Raw genomic sequence first — 21097 nt, 5'->3', positions numbered from 1 at the left:
CTATTATTTTCTTTTTTTTTCATAATTACTCCTCATGCATCTCCCTCACTTAAAGGAGACTGCGTTTGTTTGCTGGAAGGGCCACATTGTCTGAACCTCTACTTTCTATAAGACTGTAATGTGATTCTTAACTGAGATATTTCTCAGCGGAACTGTTTTGTATTTATAGAAATAGCCCTCGTGTTACAAATTTGTTTGTTTGTTTATCTGTCTCTGTCATGACTTTTGATTTTTAGTGAGTCAGTGTGCTGTGGAAATAAAGGCTTTATGGTTTGCAGAGATGTGGGGATTGATTTGCATGCTGCTCTGCTCCCCGAGGACTCTCGTGGTTCTTTCACATGGATATGGGGGACCTTGTTTAATTAGCTGATCTTTTCATTCCATCACGGGACGAGAGGAGAAAGCACAGGCCATCTGGAGGAGGCTTTTCAGGATGTAAAGGCAAGGAATACCCAAGGGCCTGGTTAAAGCACTGGAGACATTTGGGAGAGTCGGGGAAGCCACCGGCTGTAGGCAAACAAAAGTAGCCTGTTTGTTATTTCAAAAGTATATTTAGGTCATTTCACCATCACATCTTATACACATAGTGCGACACAGAAGCAGTGGTAAAAGCAGTAGCTCTAGCAGCAGTAGTGGTGAAAAGTAACCAATAACATTTACTCTAATGTCATATCCATATACAATTTTGAGGTGCACAAGTACTTATTTTTCCTGTTAATTTATACTTCTACAAATTAGAGGCAAATTTTATACTTGTCAATCAGCTGCCATTATTTGATAACTTCAGTAATTCACATCCTGGTTTGAGATTTTCTGCCACATAATATAATGAAACAAATAGATTATTACATTTCAATTGTATAAAGTGATGTAGGCGTTATTGAATAAATAATCATAATAAAATCATATAATAGAAGCAATATTATTTTAATATGGGATCCTGTGCAAAATGACTACTTTTATTTTGTTATTGATGATAACCAACACTTCTGTAGCTTTACTTTCAAACTCAAAAAAAGTAGTACCCGCCTTTTGCTGCAAATGGGAGCTGCCATTAGCTAGTTAGCTCGGTCTGAGCTACAGGCATATATTCAACTAAAAATAAAATAAATAAAATATATAAAACACACATATATAAATATAACACACACACACACACACACACACACACACACACACACACACAAATGTACATATTATGAAACTACACATAATACAGTAATAGAGTATAAAGAGAATTCCAGAAATTAAACACCTCATAATAACATATTCTCCTCCGCCCAAGTAGGCCAAAATAGTGTAGTTGTGTATGCTCCAAATACAACATCTGTCTTTAGGCTATATAATTATGTTTTATATGTTCTGGGGTAACTCATCATCATGGCGGTAGGAAGGCCTGAGTGCGTTGGTGTGCTCACCACCGCTTTACTTTACTTTATTTTACTCACCAGCTGTCCTGGGCTTTACCAAAACTTGCCACTCTCCCTCGGGCCACTCTTCTTTTGTGCGTCTTTTCAAATTAAAAGCACCCTCAGTGAGTCGCGTGCTGTGTCAATACGTAGAGCGTGTCTGGAAATTCAGCAGCGTCGGGCGAAACCATTTGGAACGAGTCAGGGGAGATCACCGGTACAAAAACAAAGGTTTCCCTTTGAAAGGGCTTACTTACTAGCAAAAACCTATTTTTTCACAGATAAACACACAAGCACTAGGGTTTAAGGTAAACATAACTGGGAATTGGTTTGTAAATAAATGTTTTGGCACAGAGCAGTTAATCTTCTCCCCCTTCATGGAGAGAGTGGAGGTGACTGAAACAGATGTCCCAAGCGTTACTTTCACATCTGACCAGAGAAAGTCTGAACAACTCCTGCTGCTTCGGGGAGGATGCTGTAGAGGAGCACACATCACACTATAACGTGAGTACGCATAATTTTTCGTAGGTTAACAATATAATGTAAATGGAAAACATAAGATTTGTAGTGGCAGTGTTGGTATACCTAATATTGAGCTAGGATGAATTGTGAGGCGAGAGATGTTGTTTTAAATGGGTTAACTTAACCAGCTATCTTAAATGAATGTGGTATCTGCGCAGTAAATAAACCTCAAAATAGAAATACTTCCAGAGAATACATCACTGTGATAGTAACTAAGTACACTCACTAACTATGTGTAATGTATTCTTATTACTTCTAGTAATTCTATGCCAGTTCAGTTCAGGGGAAAATATTGTAGTTTTTATTTAATTGTTTTTATTTAGCAGTTCTAGCAATTAATAAAACAAATAAAATCATTTGCATTGACTTTTGATACTTTAAGTAAATTTTGTTGATGATACATCGGTATCTTTACTTATATAATCCAACATCTTCATGGTGTGGTATTGTGATTTGTACTTTAGTTTAGAAAACTTTGTAGATTGTAGTTGTAGATTTAGTGGAGTCCAACTTCGACCACTATTGTTCTTCTTCCAAAAATGTTAGATAAATGAATGTAAAATAAAGAAGGAGCTGTTCCATCTGTCAGACTATGTAGTTATGAGTAATGAATACAAATTAGAGGTATGGGAACACTGTGTTGAGTCTTTGCAGTTCAGCCACCTCCTCTGCTTCATGAACAGGTTGCTTTCACAGACAAGCTCCACTTTAGGGCCTATGTGGGGCACCCACCACTCTGGTCGGTGGCAGTTGTTTGTGCCTGCGGCAGCAGAGCAAACACAATCTCCTGCAGTCCACATGTTGACAGACATGCAGCTCTACTGTGGTGCTAAAGACAACACCTCTGTGTTGTTATGCCCCTGGAGTCCCCCCGGCTCTTTTGTGAAGGGTGGGTGAAAACCTGTAACCACATCCTGTCCGAGATGACCATCAGTGTTCATTCATAGGCCACAGAAATGATGACTCAGAGGGACAAGGTGTCATGATCCCCAGGCAGCCCATCAGCCTCTGCAGAACAATGGAGCATCTCTTCTTGCCCTCTGTGTTTACGCTGTGACAGGGCTGCTGTGTCTGGCCAGCATATGGTCTGCAGTGACTGAGAGCAGGCTGATTATTACCCCTGCATTGTCTCTGCTGGAAAACTAAGACCCCTGCACTTCTTCGCAGTGTTGATCTGACAAAAGAAAGAAGCTGACAGAGTTTAAGTCTTTGATACAGGCTGTTATCACAGCGTCTCTCTGTCCGTGAAGTTTCCACACTCAGCACTGCTTCAAGACAAAGCTCTGACTCCAGTGACGCGTTCTGTAACACAACACTTCTTCTTCTTTTTTTTTTTCTCCTGCCGCTCCCCCACATTGATGCACTTTTCTTCCAGCAGCCCACATTGTGTACAGTGTGGGTCCGTTTTGCTGAATGGATTTTGGCTTTTCATCAGACTCTGAAATAAGGCATGCTGTAAAGTCGTTTGGTTTCTTCCATAGTATCAGCATTCAGTGGAGAATCTTAATTACAGGGTTCGAACAGGCCTCAGTCTGGTTCCAGGCATCCCTCACTGTTTCCTCGGCGAGGCTGGTCCTCATCGGTAATTCCAGGGCCGACCACAGTGGTAATGAGCACGGCGGTGGTGGCGGCATTCCAGGAGATCGCAACTCCAGGGGCTCATGGGAAAGGGTGGTGGGGGAAGTCTGGGAGACAGTGAATCCACATCATGATCTCTTGCCATAAACACTCACTTCCGCAGATGTTACGCTGTCATGGTCTGCCGAGCGGCGAGGATGGGTGGGATGGTCATCTCCCATCCCTGACACTTTCCTAGATAGTCGTCGTTAGCGTTGATCACACACATCGTCGTTATGATGTTATGACTGCATCAATCAAGTCTGCTGGGTGGAGACTGTGCTATCAGCAGCTGCAGGAAATGGACTGCTATTCCTGTTACTCACGATCAAGAAAAGTATCTTGGCTCTGTCTCACAGTGTACTTTCGACACTCCAACGACTCCAGGTTTGCATGAAAGCTATGACAAATGGCATCAGCGTCTTGGCAATAAGCTGCAGCGTCTAGTGAGATCTGCTGCTCTACCCAGACTCACCCACCCACCCACTCACTCAGCCTAGACCTCCGACCACAGACTCTTGTGAAAGTCTTCAGAGAGTTATGGGGTGTAAGTGGGTAAATCCCACATTACCCTGCCTGTCTCTGATTACCAGGCTGGATTCCTGTTGACGTCTTTCAGATTGCTGCGTCTGAGAGTACAGCGGGGCCCCGACCTTGCACATTTAAAAACTCAGCACTGAGCTCAGCCTTGTCTCAATATTGGCCCAACGACGCTGTTCAGACCCCGAAGCGGAGTCGTCAGCAGATATTGCGCCCACAGTAGATTATTGAGGCCGGTTGGTGGATACAGGGCCTTTGTTGCAGTGTTGTTTTACTGACTCAAGCTGCCTGTGCCTCATTGTGCTACCGGCTGCCCGTAGCTGCATCAGTTCACATGAGTTGCTGTGGTGAATGGGTTAGGCCTGTGGGATACACAATAATATCCTGTCAGAGGAGCTCGGGCTCTGCGTCTTCCTGGTCCCTGCAGGAAAAGGCCTGATACCAATCTCCAAACACAGAGAATGAGACAAGAGTTGAGGATTATCCGCAGCAGATATGGCAACACAATCATTCATGTGGTGTCTGTTTTCATATCACTTTTATTCCTGATGAATAACACATCTTTCAGTGTTTTCCGATGTTTGTCGAAAACAGAACCGGTTTGGGGCCCCTCCTGCAAGAAAACTTATATAGCGATGACACAATAACTGTTTTCAGCATGGATTGCGATAAATGAACACCCACAATGAGTTGATCATGGGGGATTATCATTAGCCAGATAATCGTAATTATCCTCAGACAAATTACTTTGAAAAGTTGTCGACCTTGCTAATGTACAGTCCTATATCAGTGTCCTGATTTATTTTAAATTGTCTAGACCTGTCAGCATGGGTGAAGGCATGGCCTGCACATTGTATGCCCCACAAAACAAATGGTATCAGACATGTAAGTGCTACGGATTATAGGAAAAATGACAAGGGAGATGAATTTACCACCATTAATTTATCCTCTGTATGTGCCTTCAATTTTTTTTAAGATTGTTTGTGTGATTGTTTTTCATTAAAAAAGACGTGTTTCCTGACAAAATGTAAGTTTAGAGTGATCCCAGATTGTTTCAGTGTGGTTTTAGTTTTCAAGTTTTAAGAATATTTTTATGATTCAGTACATTGCGAATCACAGTTATGCTGGATGAGTGAATAATCATGACATGAAATTTTCATTTTGTATCATGCCCTACAAAAATAAGCTAGGGATGATGATAAACTGACAGCGCCCAAAAAGCACTGAGACAAAACCTGACAAAGTGCACTGTGAACCAACAGCAAGAATGAAATCCGCGATAAATCATAGTGAGTTTTCATGCTCATTGATTTTAGATAAATTCAGTTTAGACAGTCCTGCATGTAAGCCTTGTAATGGTAAAGAAAACCCCGACATCATGTACTTCTCATTTCACATGGACTGCTCGAGGAGTTGTCAGGTTTATACACATCATTTTATGAATGTGTGGCATTGAAGCGAGGCTGGCTTTAATCATGTTGGAGCCTGTAACGCTGTTTCTTGTGATCTCAAGCCCTTTTTTAGGGGAAAGGCTGAGGTGATGACACACATATGAGATCCATAATAAACTGATGAACCTAAAATACCCTGTGTCTAGTCCTGAATGATTTCACAAAAACAGGACAGTCAGACCTCCTGGCCAGGTTTAAAAGTTTTGACTTATATGTTATCTCCAATTTGTTGTTGTCATTGTTTTCCTCTCCTCGCCTATCGTTCCTCTCCCGTTCTCGTTTTCTATTTATTGTCAGTCAGATGTTTGGTGGAGAGCAACAATGGCGCAGAGCAGGGCCATAAACAAGCGTTGTGCTCGTCTGTTTGTGAAAGTGCGTTAGTGAAATGGGCAGCATTGCACAGGAGCGATCTGATGCTGCGTGGACAAGCCCAGCATTGAGACATTCTTCCACTTCAAAGCCCCCAGAGGGTTTTCTGGACACTGGTTGAATAGGAGCTGAGGGAGGGGTGCGCGGGGGGAACAGGTGCAGTCCATGAGGGCGGTAATTCCCGCTGCCATCTGCTTTCTTTTTCGGGGTCTGGGCTCTTTAAACGCCCTCTGACACGCCTCATGGCGACACGCTCCCCTAGCCAGCCGCACCGTGCCCCGTCACCATGGCACCACGATTTGGATTAACCCCCGCACATGTGCCGAGTCAACCGTGGGGGTCTGCCTCTTTTGTGAGGGAGCATGGGAGGGAGGGGGAGGAGGGGGAGGAGGAGGAGATGGAGAGCTGCATGGATAAGTGTGTGAAAGGACACTCGCCAGTCATTCACTTTTGTTAAGTAAAGCAGCAGGATCAGCATGAATGAAGCCCTGTGGGAGGAAAACAGCAGGAGAATGTCTATTGTTATAAGTGCTCAATTTAATTTGTACTAATGTCTGCTTATATCAACAGGTATTTCTAGAAACTCCAGAGCAGATCGTGACGATGACGGCCATCGAGAGCAAAGAGGAGATCAGTGACACTGACAGTGGGATTATCCTGCACTCTGGTGAGAAAACATGACAAAATGCTAAAATACAGCATATGATTTCCATGAGAAGCTTTGGAAAATGTAATCAATACAAAACATCACACTAATGGGGTGAACAGCAAGCTAAAAAAAAGTTGCATCTCACATTGTCACTTTTAACATTCATAATCAAAAAACAAATTGCAATACATTACATAGCCCAAAGATACTCAGTTACTGTGAAAGGAGTCGAGTGATATTTAAAGTTTCCTACAGTCTGATGCTGAGCCCTGCTACTAACCAAGAAAAGAAAAGTTGTTTCTCATTGTCATGTTGCAGCCTTGTTATATTTATCTTTTCACACAATTCAAAAATGTGATTCCCTCAGTGTTTTCCCTGTGGTATTAAAAATGGTATTGCATATTGACATTTTGATATGTAGATTATAGACAACTCTATAAGACAGCACATCATACACAGTAGGAATGGGGAATATTATATTTATTTCTCTTGCTGAGACAGATGCTGATGACGATAGCCTGATCTGATCCATTTGTGTTTTCAATGCAGGTCCAGACAGCCCCACGTCCCCGGTGAAGGACCTGACCACCCACACCAGGGCGCTGAAGTTGAAGCACCAGTCTCTGGAGGAGCGTCTGGAGCTCTGCCTGCTGGAGCTCAGAAAGCTCTGCATCAGGGAGGCCGTAAGTAACTCCAACATGATGGCGTGTACACACTAAGACATTCATTTGTGCTTTGAGCAGTTAAAACAAACTCTGTAATAGTTCTAAAGGAGAAGTCATAAATGCATTAAGTTTGTCTTATTTTTGTAATCAACACCTCTATTTTGAATCCAAAGGAGCTGACTGGTAAACTACCCTCAGACTATCCTCTGATGCCTGACGAGAAGCCACCCCGAGTCAGAAGGAGGATTGGGGCTTCCTTCAAGCTGGATGAAGGTCTGATCCATGTGAACAAACAGGTACGGGACACCATCAGTATGGATAGTCTTGAGAAAAGTTAGCTAAAGTGACAGTTAATCATTAGATATAACTAAGAATTTGACTTCATTGCAGGATCCAGAGTTGCAGGCACTGGAAACTGAGTTGGCTCTTCAGCGGCAGATTTATGAGGCGGCCCGCAAACTCTCCCTGGAGGGCCACCTCAGTAAACCACAGAAGAAGAGCCGGCTGCAGCAGTGCAAGAGGGAGGAGAAGAAAGTGAAGGATCTGCAGGAGGCCGTGGTCCAGCACAGGATCAAGAGCGAGTGCAACTCACCATGCGTCAGCATCTCAAAGAGCCAAAACAAAGGTGAGGTGCACTACTGCCCTCTTCAGGATACACTGTGCACTGCACTCATGAGCACACGCTGAACGTTCATTTTCTGTGTACAGATCTGAACATGTCTGATGACAGCTCCCTGTCTGATGTAGTGGCCTTGGATGATGGTGAGTAGGGAGAACAGTTTTACATATAAGCGCTGAAAATTATCATCACCCTCTTACAAACATGCAGAACAGAACAAGAGAGTACCCTGACAGTCCTGCTTCACGCTTGTTGTTCTCCACAGATGTGGACTCTTCCAGCCCTCTCTCTCCTCCAGTGTTGGGCACCTCCTACTCAGACCCCTTCCACCTGTCAGCCAAGACCCCGCAGTCATCCCTGCAGTCATCAAGCCAGCTCAGTGTAGAGTACGAGCGCTCCCCCATCCAGAACTCTCCGTGGAAAGAGTCCAGTCTGGATCAGCCTTTTCAGAAGCCCACTAAACCTCAGTCTGCCTGCAGCAGCAGGTCCAGGTACGAGCCTGGACTGTTTGATACACTGCCTCACTGGGTGTCATTCATATCTGTCAAGGAAATTACACGAATAGATATTCACAAAGTACAGATTTCTTTACGTAAGACAAAAACTTAAGAAATATTTCACAGGATAAGGAAGACCTGAGTACTATTATATAATACATGTTATATTCAGTTAGTTAGAAGCCAATACAGGGTACTCGTACAGTTGATCACTTCTTCTGTGGTGTTATTCTTGGGTATCAGATATGAATGAAATATCCATAAAACATGTCACTTATCAGGGGTTGTCAAATTTACTCTGTTTGAAAAGGGGTTAAGGAAAAAAATGTTGGGCTCCACCGACATTGTAGTTGTATTGCATTCCTCACATCATTCTTTTGTTCTGCAGCAGTCCAGCAGGGACCCGAGTGTCTGCAGAGAGCTGCAGGATTCCTCTGTCTCAGTTTATCAAAAACGCAGCCCTGCGTCACAACCACTCCACCAGTGCTCCCTCCACCCCTGAGCTGCACGTGCGCCGACAGTACTCCCAGTCCTTCAGGTACACTGAGAAGTCAGATACGTTGGTACACCGATTTGCTTAGAGCATATCAACATGTCTGATATAATTTTAAATTCCATTTCTCCTCAGACTTCCCAAAAGTAAGCAAGCTGCTGACAAAGAGCGCCTCGGCTCTGAGAACAGTCGAGGGCGAGCCAAGCTGCCCCAGCGGTGCTGCGCGTCTGACTTCATGGTGCGTTCTCCAGAGTGCTCCCTGCTGCGCCCCTACCAGTCTAGCTCTGAGGACAGCAGCTCGGAGCACTCCTCCTCCTCCTCCTCCATCAGCTCTCCAGGCAGGGAAGGACCCACTGAGATCCCAAAGCTCTGCCCGCCACCTTATGGATTCCACTTTGGAGCGCAAAAGAAAGCACTCTCCAGCTTCTCCAGCTCGCACAACAACACCAGCCAGTCTCAGTCCAGCCTCGGCTTCATCAGGGCAGAAGAAGGCCCCCTCTCCCCTCAAGACCTGAACATGGGGAAGTGCTTTGTGTCCTCCCCACCCGTGGCACGCAGCACTCAGCAAAGACAGTGGCAGGAGGGAGCGCTGTCACCGAGGGGCATCTTGAAACCTCCTCCACCCTACACCAGGCTGGTGCGAACGCCCTCACTGAAGGAGTACCCAAACCACGCCATCAGGCTGATGCCCCGGGAGATCGTATCGGAGGAGCTGAAGTCCTGGCATCAGAGGAACCAGCTGCAGAAGTTACGGCCAAGCTGTGTGGATCAGCAGAGCGCTCTGAGCCCCACCTCACCTCATCTGCCTCCATTTAAACAGGTTTGTTCAATGATACAGCAGCAAAACAGGCCACTAATAAACTGTGATTTAAAATATAGGTCAGTAACTTGCTCCATCTTAGAGGTTTTTTTTACACATGCAGCTAACAATGACACTCTGTTAATTTTTTGATCTCTGAAAACATCAGAAACCAATGGAAAAACGTTCACCCTGAAATATCTTATTTTGTGCAACCAACGGTCCAAAACCCAGAGATTCAGTTTAATCATAAGACATGGAAAATCAAACCATTTTCACATTTTGGAAAGCAGAATTTTCTGCTTAGCTTTAAAAGGACTAAAGCAATTAAGCAAATGTTAAAATAAAGTTCCTTAAATAAAGTTCCTAATGTTCCTAAATAACTAATCAATTACTCAACTAATCTCCTCAATATATTTGTAATGCATAAGGTGATCACTGATTTCCTGTCTACTTTCGCAGGGTTTGGGTAATGTGGTTCTCCAGAGAGCTGCCGACGGGACTCCAGTACAGTGGTTCATTGCTGAGGATGCTGAAATCGTGAGCCAGGTGTAGCCGAGACTTCTGCTGCTCTGCAGTGTGTTCAGTAGGATGTGTGTTCTTCCTTTTTATTTATCTCTGTATTTATTAAGGCTCTCTGTGAGATTATATGTTGACATGAAGACGTGGACCTATCGAGCACATTTCTCTCTCGTCTTTTAATTTAAACTTAACGTAAGGTGGCATGCCAGTTTTATTTATTTCAAATAGTTCTCTATTAGACGTTTCTAAAATTTCTGAGGTGAATTAAGCTTCACACAATTTCATAAATGTGTCGAGTGGATCATGACGTTTAAAATAAGCTTGTGGTTTAAATGATTTCCTTGTGGCTGGCACACATTTTGCACACAAACTTCACCTACAGTAGTTCTCAAATAAGTTTGCCCGTTCCTAATATAATTTTTAATATTATACTATATTTATACATTCTTGAAAGTTTCCCCCTTGCAACATAAAGACTTATTACCAATGTTTTGATAAACCTTTGAAAATGTATTGCTCTTTTTAATATATATAGTTGAAATTTAACTTTATCTGTCTGATGTGAAGTACGCTGAATCTTAACATTTGCTATTAACTTTTAACAATTAATCACTGATGCCTTAAACAGTGGTTTGATGAATGTTTTCACTGAAGTATGGTGCTTTGTTACTAACACAGTGATTGTATCAGTTTTGATATTTTTTGTATATTTATAATTAAAAAAATGCAGTTCAAGTTAAGTTTGTGCCCCTGTTGTCATTGCGGTATTGTCAGAGTCACAATAACACAAACAGAACTGTAAATCAAATGTTTTGTACTCATAAACAAACAGTTTCACAAACTTGCTGCTCACAGAACTGAGACAACATCTTGATCACTGTATATTCAGAAAACAGATTCTCCATCATGAAGCTTCCAACAAGAAGTAGGTCAGTGTCACGACACAGATGAGTGCACACAGGTACACGCAGAAAAGCGCCCAGCGACAGCGATGCAGCCAGTGTGCCAGAGGATGTTGTCTGCAAGAGGGTCCATACCTGAAGAGAACAGCCGGTCAGAGTTTGCGCAGAAAAAAAAAAAATCACCAGTCATCAAAAGATTTTTATAAACTCGTTGACTTACGTGCCCACAGAGAGCCGTCTGAAAAGATTTGTAGTCTTTCTATCCCTGTCAGCTTTTTTCTTTGAAAGGGCAGATCTGCCCTTGTGTCTGTGTCGCAGAGTATCCAGAGAGGAACTGAAACACAGAACATAAACACACACATTTACATTTTACCAGAACAGGATCAATGCAAAGCCACACAAGCTGGAGCCGGTCTCTGATGGCGATTTCTGAGGCAGTAGTCTGAACTGGTACCACTCTGTGTTTCCTGCAGGCTATCGATTTGTGTGTTGTTTCTGCTATTTTGTCCATGTGCAGTGATTCCAAGCCGTACTTTTTGTTTTGTGTCTTCTTGGTGGCCGGTTGCTTTGATGGGAGGCACTCTGGGGTGGGGGTGGCAGGGGGTTCAGGAGGAGGCTGAGCAGCTGAAGCTTCTGGCGGAGCTTCTTCAGGATCCGGTGGCCTGAAAAAGACAGAGAAAGTGGAAATGAGTGGATGCCCACTAGTTGATTACGTGGCACAGATAATGAGAGTCTCTAGCTGACCTGTCATCTGCTGTGTTGATGGCAGAGCAGCTGGACTCGGAGCTCACTGATTGAGAGCGGCCAGACTTCTTGTCTGATGATCCTCCCTCCTTGGCTCGCTTCCTCAGCTGTCGCATTATCTTCTCCTGTAGGGACAAAGAAACACATCAGTGTCTCTGGATCACAACATTTGGAAAGAAAGGGGAGAGCTCACTGAAGAAACCTCCTTACATGGCTGTTACTGGAAATGACTGATATGCTGACTCTTCTCCGGCTGTTGCTCTGATGAAAGAGAAGTGACAGAACACAAATAAGCTTCAGATTGAAGTGATGAAAAGGCAGCTGGCACAGCAGGCTGAATATCCACATACCTGCTGATAACTCCTCCTTCTGCTGTCACTGTCGTCTGGATCTAGAACAACAGATCAAGCGGTCGGTCAAATATTGCACATATAAAAGACAAAGAAGACAAGACGGATGGTGTCAAGAGACCTGGAGATGCTCTGGGGTCAGTGATGGTCCTGCAGGGGTTCTGCTGCTGGATCGCCTTCTTGGCCTCCTCCAGCTCCGCCATGTTTCTGTCATGTCGTTTCGTCAGATTGTCCACGTGAGCCACCATGAGCTCGACAGCCCGGCTCACTCGAGCCTCCTAATGAAGACAGAAAGACAGCATGCACTGAATGTACATAAATTATCTCAGTCCGCTACAATGATTCATGACTGTCTGCAAATATCAAGACGGTAGTGCACAAATATGAAGAGAGAGATCATCAGAGCTACAAATAATTGTCTAAAACCCTGAAAACATAATTACTAATCACTTTCCTAAATCAATATGTGACTATATGATGTGGTGCTACACAAAGGTGAGTACAGACATTGTTATTTTGATAATTTCATATGAGAATTATTGGTTTTAAGAGGATGCAGCTATGTTAAATATGACGACAGTTGTGTGGTTGTTCCAACACCATCCTGATGGAGTAGACTGGTTAAGATTTTGAGCGAAATAATATTTTTATCATGTGGTATTTGGCTTTAATCGTGCACTAACATGTACAATTCTTGCCCGACGGCTTATTGTATACTGCAGGCTTTCACATTATTTTATTATTATTCTAGAGAGGGAGCAGGTCCTCTACTACAGAGTCCACCATATTGCACCGCCATGTTTCTTGAGTAACCCAGAAAGCTCAAGCTCTGGAAGGTTTGGAGTGAGGGATATTCATTTGGTTGCTTCCTGCAATCTCAAGAGATGCCACTAAATCCTTCACAGTGGACCATTAAGTGCTACACAACCATCCAAAAATCAGACAGGAGCAGAGAAGTGCCAGCGTACCTGGTGCACAGCACCGAGGACCTCAGCCGTGTTGGAGATTCGCTCCACGGTTCCACCGAGGATGTCCAGAGACAGCTCCAGCCTCTGCAGGATCTTACTGCGCTTACTGTCCATACACAGGCCCTTCAGTGTCTATAACACACACCCAAATACACACATGTAAACCTGCTCTCTGGTGGTGTCATTGAGGCTCACTTCAGGTCATTTACTTCACCTCCAGGGTCTCCCTGCCTCTGGTCAGCTCCAGCTGGACGTTCTCCTCAGCCAGGTTGCGGTCGTGCTCCTCGGCCTGCAGCCGCTGCTTCAGGGTGTACTGATCACAGCGGAAGGCCATGGCGATCTGAGCGAAGGCCGACTGAGAGCAACGTGATCATTTATTTCACTCAGGTTCTCATTACATCCACATACTGTAAATACATTTCAGATGTTTGTGTTTTCGCTGTATGTTTTAAGGTTGAAATGAGGGCATCAATATCAATGTGGGGGGAATATTAAAAGCAATCACTACACATAACTTTTCTACTATTCAAACGTAAATCTGTCATCTGTGGTGACCTTACCTCCAAATCTTTCTCTGACATCTCCACACTGCACAAAACAAAATGACCGAAAGCTCAGTGAAGACTAAAATGAAATCATGTTAACTTATAAACAAAATATATTATGTCAGCCTGTAGGTCAGATAAATATCACAGGTTGTCACCTGTTGAGGCCCACACGCTCTATGATGGACAGCTCGTTCCAGTTGGTGGTCGGCTGCTCCTCCTGGCTGGTTTCTGATGTGAAGATATGAACCAGTTTAAATCAAAGCCATCATACTGGTTACTGGATGGGTTTAAAAACATGTTATCACTGTTACCATCTTCACTGTCCTCACTGTCCAGCAGGATGAAGGGACAGTGGTTGTTTGTCTCTGCTTCAGGCTGAAACAAGTCCAAAAACATTATATCTGAACGACAGAATCATCAAATGCTAAGTGTATGACAGGAGAGACGAAGGACAGCTGGTAGATTATTTGACTCACCTGAGTGTCCATCGTGTGTTCACAATACTAATCCAAGGGTTTAACTCAGGTAAAAACCAGATTAAACTATTCAAATCCTCTTCACAGTCAGCATTAGATCTGTCATTGCTGCCTAAAACACAGATATGTTGTCACGATAAATTCCTGTCCGTGTTTGCCTCTTTTCTTCCGCTGCATTTCTCCTGCACTGAGAATAGTTAATCCTATTAAGAGATCCACAGTCAAACCAGAGCAGGACGTCTGCTGCCCCAAGAGGCTCATGGGTAGTGATGGCTTTACCTGTGGCCAGGGCGGTAACCAGGATTTTAGAAATACTGAGGTCATAATTGCCAGTCCGAACATAAGCAAAGTTTCAGCAGGCGGGTCAATAAGGAAATGTGTATTTGTAACTGACACTGTGTGTGTGTGTGTGTGTGTGTGTGTGTGTGTGTGTGTGTGTGTGTGTGTGCGTGCGTGCGTGTGTGTGGACCAACCTTCGAGAGGGCAGGGACAGCAGAGTACAGTACAGATATGGAGATATGAAGGCAATCAGAGCCAGTAGATGAGGGCAGGAAGCCAGTCACCAGGCATGTAGACTCACTGAAATTGTATGATTTTTGATTACTGACACTCCACTGATTCCAATTAACATAAATGTCCTAACATAAGCAAAGTTTCAAAGATTATCTAGCCTAGATGTAACAGGGCGTAATGCAAGACAAGATTCCACTTGTCTCTCCTGCCAAGAAGGAATTAAGCAAAATAATATACACCTCCTTAATATCAACTTTAAGACCCACTTAAATAACTCAAATACCAAATAATGCAAACTCAAACACAAACAGTACATGAACACAAGCAAAATGTAGGTCATACAATTTCACTATTAGATACTACTACATAAGTTACATTAAGATTGAATAATTATGATTATGATTGAAGTAGATCAGAGGACCGTATTGTCTGTTTCACATCAGCGTGTATGGGACATTGATAATCGTATCCTGGGGCAGCACCTGGTCTTCTCATTCACCTTCCTTTCCTTTTCTCCCCCTCTTGTCCTCTTCTTGCCTTACTATCTTCTTCCCAAAGGGGAGCAGGGTTTGTTGTGCTCTCTTCATTATGCCTGAAGAAAGTAAACACACAACAACTCAGCTGAGTTGATAAAGTAACTTTAACAGCGCTGGGTATCATTGTATTACTGGCCTGGCCTCTGTTAGGATTAACATGATAAAAACTAGATTTAGAGCTCCAGAAGAAACTATGTTTGCTTGCTGAAGTCTTGATGAGTATTTTTAAAATTGTGTTTAAAAATATGTTTAATAGCCTATAATTAGTATAGGCTATTAAAACATCTAGTAGGTACAGAAATCACTTAAGTAGTAGTAGCAGCAGTACTAGATAGAGTCAAAGAACAGCATAACTTAAAAAAATGAGCTGCTAAAAAAAAAGTTAGCTAGCTGACATCAGTCAACATGAAACATCCCTCTGCTCTCAATGGCCACCCAAAAATGGGCTCTTTTCAAGACAGTAGCATCACTACCTCTGAAACGACCATTTGTAGGCAGTTAACATCAGCTAGTTATCCTATCACTTGTGATGGTTGATCACTAACTTGGATGGCACGACTAGTCGCAGTTAAATTAAAAGTCTTGTTACATGTAATAATTGTTGCTTCGTATCACTCAAATGAGCTTGTTGGCATGCTTTGTATTTACATCAACGGACACCGGGTTTTAAAGTTTGAAATAGTATGGTTTATTAAAATACAAGCAACCTGGCCAGTATATTCCAGTTACCAATTTTGTGATGTCTATCTTAGGAAGTAGAGAATACTTCACACCACAAATCCTTACCGCTGAAGTTATTTTAACAGAGTGCTGTGTGAGTGACGTAGCTCTTTCATGAACAGGGCAGTGCGTGAGGTGTGAGTGGGTGAGCGAGAGTGAGGGAGCTTGTGTACGTGCAGGCAGTGAATGAATGAGAGAGAAATGGCAGTAACGACAGGAATAAAATGTACAGTATATGCTGCAGTTAGCCATGAATAAACTTGACGGCACCTCAAAAGACAGCAAAGCTCCCTGGCATTATTTACCGACCAACGACATAAGTGAAAGTAGTTCACCCCAAAGGTAATAATAAACTTCGGCCCTGGAGTTCGATGCTTGTATGCACGGACACTTGTATGAAGTCTGTTTAACACAGTGAAGTCTCAGTAACATCATCTGGGCTCATGTTTTATTTGTCTGCTTCGATACTGGACCACCTGAGACTCACACAACATCCTGAGACATCAATGATGCTTCTCGTATTTTTGCCAACACGTCAAAGGAAGCAGAATATTGCAAGCAACCACATCCTCACTGAACAGTATGACAGGATGTTAATGTCGTATATTCCTCAAAACATTATAATATATTGATCCATTTGTTTGAATTTCTTTTCAGCTATATGTTGATGTTTACAACCAGCGTGGAAACTGAAAACAAAGTGCAGGGTTGTTGTTTTGTCTTCCATCTGAGTCGTGTATCGACAAGGTAAAAACACAGAGGCATGATGTTACGCTGTCCCTCCAGCATTCACTGACTGAACACAGCAATATCCTGCCATTAAACTAGGATTTCATGACAACTATTCAACATCTTAGCTTCTAATTTGTAAACATACAAACTGTCAGTCCACAAAACTCTATTACAGGAAATCAGGGCCTGGTTTAAGAAACCGTCATCCAACTCGTCCTCAGCAGCCTGTTCCTCTGCCCACACTTTCAGCTCCTGGCTGCTCTCGTTCTAGAGAAACGAACAGTGACCATCAGTACTCTGCAGGTATATCAGCCATGTTTGATCCCCCTAGTAAAGTAGAGGTGAAAGATACTCACACTTTCCCTTCAGGCTCCTGTGACGGCCCCTCTCCATTGTTTGGCTCGTCTTGTTCCTCTTGGCGATTCGTCCTTTCAACCGTCCATCCCCTGCAAGATGAGAAAGAAGAGCAGTGGTAGTTTCACGTCTCTTTGTGCAGGTTTTGTGCGTATATGTGAGTTGTTTTGTGAACTGGTGGAGGTTTGTGTATATTTGTGGAGGTTTTGTGTGTATTTATGGAAGTTTTTAGTGAATTTGTGGAGGTTTGTAGAGGTTTTGTGGGTCATTGTGGAGGTTCTGTGTATATTTATGGACTTTTTTTGTGAATTTGTGAAGTTCTGTGGAGTTTTTTGTGTATTTATGGTTATTTTGTGTGTCATAATGATTACGTATTTTAGTCTTTTTTTTTGGAGATTTAGAGTGTATTTGTGGAAGTTTTGTGTTTATTTGTGGAGATTTTGAGTGTATTTGTGGAAGTTTTGTGTGTATTTGTGGAAGCTTTGTGTTTATTTGTAGAACCAGTGACAGGTGAAATAAATAGCACTGATCATTGTGTTCCAATGTCATGTTCGGCTGTGAAACCATGAGTCCTAGCATTCAGGCGGATGTCTCTTTGGCAAACACCAGTCACCCAAACACAGCTGCAGACCAAGTAATACCCCCTCATGACAGCAGCGACCCCCCAGCAGGACAATGCGCCTGACCTTGTTGGACCAGGTGTGTCAGAGCTGTTCCACTTGAAGCTGAAGTCCCACTGTTCACTTAAAGAGAGGAAGAAGTATAGTGTGCGTGTTACAGATAAAACAATGAACTAGGATAATTAAATGACCAAGTACTCTTAAGAAGTGGTCAGGTCACAGTTGAAAGTACAGACACATCTATGACAAGACAAGCTTCAATCCATCCATAAAAGAAAAACACTGAAAACGATCAACTTTGGAGCAACTCCACATTTTTATTGATAGAAAAGCTGTCATTTAGTAGAGGCGCTGGGGTTTCCCCATGGTGCTCTTGATGTAGAGAGCGCGCACGTTCTGCCAGTTCTTCTTAAGAAGAGACACCAGGAAGTTAGTGGCCAGGTGGATGTTGTACACAAGTTCATCCTCTGTCATCTTCACGTGTCCGACAGCAACAGCCAGACAGAGCACCTACGACAGATAAATACCATGTTTAGTAACCCAACAATTTATTCACAATTTGGTCCATCTTAACAGCATAACAATCAAAACTGGACAATTATACTTAAGATATCAGTACAAGCATACCTTCTTCATCTGGAATTTGATGGTGGATTTGACCTCGTCCACCTTGGTGTTCATGTTCTCGTTGTGGGTGAGCAGGGAGGGGAACTTGCCAGCCTTGTTCAGCCCAGGGCCCAGGATACGAGGGATCTGCTTGATCAGAGACTCTGAGGCCAGGAAAGCATCGTACTTCTTGGCTAAAAAAGGGACAGTAGGGAAGAAAAAAAAGCAACGTTTAATACGCCTGTCAGAATTTTAATGATTACAAACCAAGGTTTTTAAATGAGTCAAAATCAACTTCGTACCGAGCTTCTTGACCAGTTTCTTGTTCTTGTTGAGCTTCTTGAGAGCCTCGATGTCCATGTGTGGCAGCTCGGCAGCTTTGGCCTCGTCACAGTGCTGCTGGTCTCCCAGGACGCACACAGAGAACTTTGGCCTGGGGAGAGTCTTCAGCCTGCGTATTAACAATACAATTTAGAGACACTGCTCATGACCCCGTGTCAAAACCAGAGGCATTGGTTGGTGGTGAGGCAGGGTACGGTTGAATTCATTCTCATTAATATCCAGTGTTGATGCCTGGCTGAATTAGCTAGATCATTGTTTTCCAACGACAGCTGAAATGATCAAATTGGGAATGTTAAAAACTTTACCATGAAGTACAAATCAATTGCGCCTTCTAAAAAAAAACAAAAAAAAACAACAAAAAAACCATCTAAATATGGCCAGACCTTAATACTCATACTCTGCCAACCCCAACTAAACACCTTCCTGATTTTAGTGTAATAGAAGAAATCTTACCCATACCGCCACAGTGGCCGGTGTCCAGCTGACCTCTTTGGTAATATAAATTGGTCGGCATGAGGACATGAACCTACCAGCTCAACCCTCAAAGCCTTCCCTCATATTTTAAGACCCAGGGTATGGGTCCGTCTGCTTCGCCTACACCAGCCAAGGCCGGGTTAGCTCAGACAGACTCCCCAAAGTACTTCTCCATGTCCACTCCTGGCCTGTCTTTCTTTGTTTGATACATTTAAAAAGATTTCAGCAACTACTTGCCATATTTCAGGCTGGTTTAAAACTCAAGACAGGGCTGGCAGCGAACATGGAAAAGGTTGGGTGAAACAGTAAAAGGCCGAACCTGACAGTGCCGGAGAAACGCTTGTCCTTCTGGGGATCATAGTTTTTCAAGCTGATCTGCAGCTCCACCGTCTCAGTAAACCTGTAAACAGATGTAAAGTTAGCTTCTCCACTTATGTGTTGTATCGATAGGCCAGAATGTCACGGGTTCAACAGTTTGTCATCACGAACTTACTTCCTTGGCTTGGCCACAGAGTTCTGCAGGACCTCCTTCACGGCCTCGTACAACGTATCTCTGGAGACCTTACTGCAACACAGAATTATCAGACATGCTAAAGTGAATGCAGTAGCGTTAGGTGAAATCCCCCATTGATTCTGGCTCCATCCGATAGGCTATGACAGCCGAGACAATTTCACAAACAAATAGGGCACAAATGTGTGAAAGATTCAATTAAATATACTCTAGGCGATTAATTTAAACATCCGATGACGGATTGTTTTCTAAAGCAAGCTTTAAACCTGTGGATGACGATGGATTAACAACGACAATGTAACGTGGAGTCTTCCGCGGGCAGATAACCCGGTTCCATACGTGACGTTTAACTTCACGTATTTCAGATAAACGGCACTACACAACACAACTAGCGTACACGGTAATAACAATACAAGCTTCAACGAGCGATACAACCTTGTACAAATGTAGCAAAAGTTTATTTCTTGTCATTTATTCGTTAAATTGACTAACCTCATTTTAGCGGCTTGTCCCTCTCGTCTTGCTACGCTGGAAAAGGAAGTGACGCAGGAAATTACGCGAAATAAAGGCGGCCATTTGGTGACGTCAACAAAAGGCGCAGACAATTCGGCTTTTTTCTGATGTAAAATGTAAAGAATATACATTTCCTTGTATAATATTATTCAACGACATGTATGATGTAATGTTTTTAGGTTACTTTTAAAGCAAAAACAATTGCTCGGAGTATTAAATGACCATATATTTGCGCTGTGCTCGGCTGTTATTATTCAGTGTAAGGACGAAATGTTAAGTCTCAAAAGTAAAACTGTCTTTTATTTAAACTACGGCGCATAACAAGACAGTTACCTATACAAAAGCCAAGCAGGAAACTGATATTTATTTCCGTAATAGAAGTGCTTCTATCTTGAGGAAATCCCCCCAAAGTCAAGTTAAAATATATTAAAAATGAATACATAAATAAAGTAAAACAAGCAATACCGTAATATAAAAATACTCTTTTGATTTGCAACATATCACATCATATTTAACAAGCTGAACAAGCTAAATCTGCAGGTTAATCAATCACTGTAGCTCTCAAATAACTGTAGTGGAGTAAAAGTTTAAGGAACACTTAACAGAGATATGCAGGTGAAGTACCTCAACATTGTATTGAGGTACAGTTATCAAGTAAAGATATAAAATTATGTGTTTTTAATGTTAAATATTTATATTAATTTAAAGACCTTACACGCTGAACTTGGGCAGATGTATGCAGATACACACATACAGTACACGATTAATATGAAATATTAATAAACTTGAGCTGCAACAACAAAACTTCATGTAAAAAGTGCAAAAGTCAATGGTAAAGAACTGATACAAGGGAAATTATAATATTTTTCTGTGCTTTATTTTCAAGTCAAAAAATTGCCAAGAAGTACACAAGAGTTCATTTAAACAGCTTTATTAAGGTGCACTGGGAGAGGTGAAACTTCATGAGTGTGTAATTCTTTTCAGAGCGCCTTGGACAGACTTTTTCAGGAAGGTCTCGTTTAACATCAGGCAACTG

The 21097-nt window shown here is 42.7% G+C and overlaps 4 protein-coding genes across 4 annotated transcripts in view; 1 reads left to right on the top strand and 3 right to left on the bottom strand.

The window, feature by feature from the left end:
* The first annotated feature begins 1787 nt into the window (after nucleotides 1–1787).
* Nucleotides 1788–10812, top strand: inavaa (innate immunity activator a). The gene is made up of 10 exons (XM_037102667.1): nucleotides 1788–1913; nucleotides 6479–6575; nucleotides 7107–7240; nucleotides 7396–7518; nucleotides 7613–7847; nucleotides 7931–7984; nucleotides 8107–8332; nucleotides 8727–8876; nucleotides 8967–9651; nucleotides 10093–10812. The coding sequence occupies exons 1-10, from the start codon at nucleotides 1815–1817 to the stop codon at nucleotides 10183–10185; spliced, it is 1896 nt and encodes a 631-aa protein (XP_036958562.1). The 5' UTR covers nucleotides 1788–1814; the 3' UTR covers nucleotides 10186–10812.
* A 137-nt stretch (nucleotides 10813–10949) lies between these two features.
* Nucleotides 10950–17033, bottom strand: LOC119022114 (inositol 1,4,5-triphosphate receptor associated 2). Its single transcript, XM_037102668.1, has 15 exons — nucleotides 16998–17033; nucleotides 15153–15245; nucleotides 14614–14719; nucleotides 13976–14039; nucleotides 13820–13892; nucleotides 13677–13704; nucleotides 13331–13471; nucleotides 13117–13248; nucleotides 12270–12426; nucleotides 12149–12189; nucleotides 12009–12059; nucleotides 11799–11923; nucleotides 11588–11716; nucleotides 11275–11388; nucleotides 10950–11189 (listed from the first exon to the last, which is right to left on the bottom strand). The coding sequence occupies exons 6-15, from the start codon at nucleotides 13695–13697 to the stop codon at nucleotides 11057–11059; spliced, it is 1044 nt and encodes a 347-aa protein (XP_036958563.1). The 5' UTR covers nucleotides 13698–13704; nucleotides 13820–13892; nucleotides 13976–14039; nucleotides 14614–14719; nucleotides 15153–15245; nucleotides 16998–17033; the 3' UTR covers nucleotides 10950–11056.
* Nucleotides 17034–17909: 876 nt separating this feature from the next.
* Nucleotides 17910–20130, bottom strand: rpl10a (ribosomal protein L10a). The gene is made up of 6 exons (XM_037105618.1): nucleotides 20041–20130; nucleotides 19531–19602; nucleotides 19357–19437; nucleotides 18524–18672; nucleotides 18243–18415; nucleotides 17910–18125 (listed from the first exon to the last, which is right to left on the bottom strand). Exons 1-6 carry the CDS (start codon nucleotides 20043–20045, stop codon nucleotides 17955–17957), a joined length of 651 nt encoding a protein of 216 aa, XP_036961513.1. The 5' UTR covers nucleotides 20046–20130; the 3' UTR covers nucleotides 17910–17954.
* Nucleotides 20131–20922: 792 nt separating this feature from the next.
* Nucleotides 20923–21097, bottom strand: part of fance (FA complementation group E) — a 4260-nt gene continuing 4085 nt past the window's right edge. Inside the window, exon 10 of the mRNA XM_037105268.1 lies at nucleotides 20923–21097. This exon is cut by the window's right edge and continues 29 nt beyond it. Coding sequence (XP_036961163.1) covers nucleotides 21022–21097 — 76 coding nt within the window. The 3' untranslated portion in view covers nucleotides 20923–21021.

Source organism: Acanthopagrus latus, chromosome 7, assembly GCF_904848185.1.
Source record: "Acanthopagrus latus isolate v.2019 chromosome 7, fAcaLat1.1, whole genome shotgun sequence".
Classification (NCBI taxonomy): domain Eukaryota; kingdom Metazoa; phylum Chordata; class Actinopteri; order Spariformes; family Sparidae; genus Acanthopagrus; species Acanthopagrus latus.
This window is presented reverse-complemented; position numbering and strand designations above follow the sequence as displayed.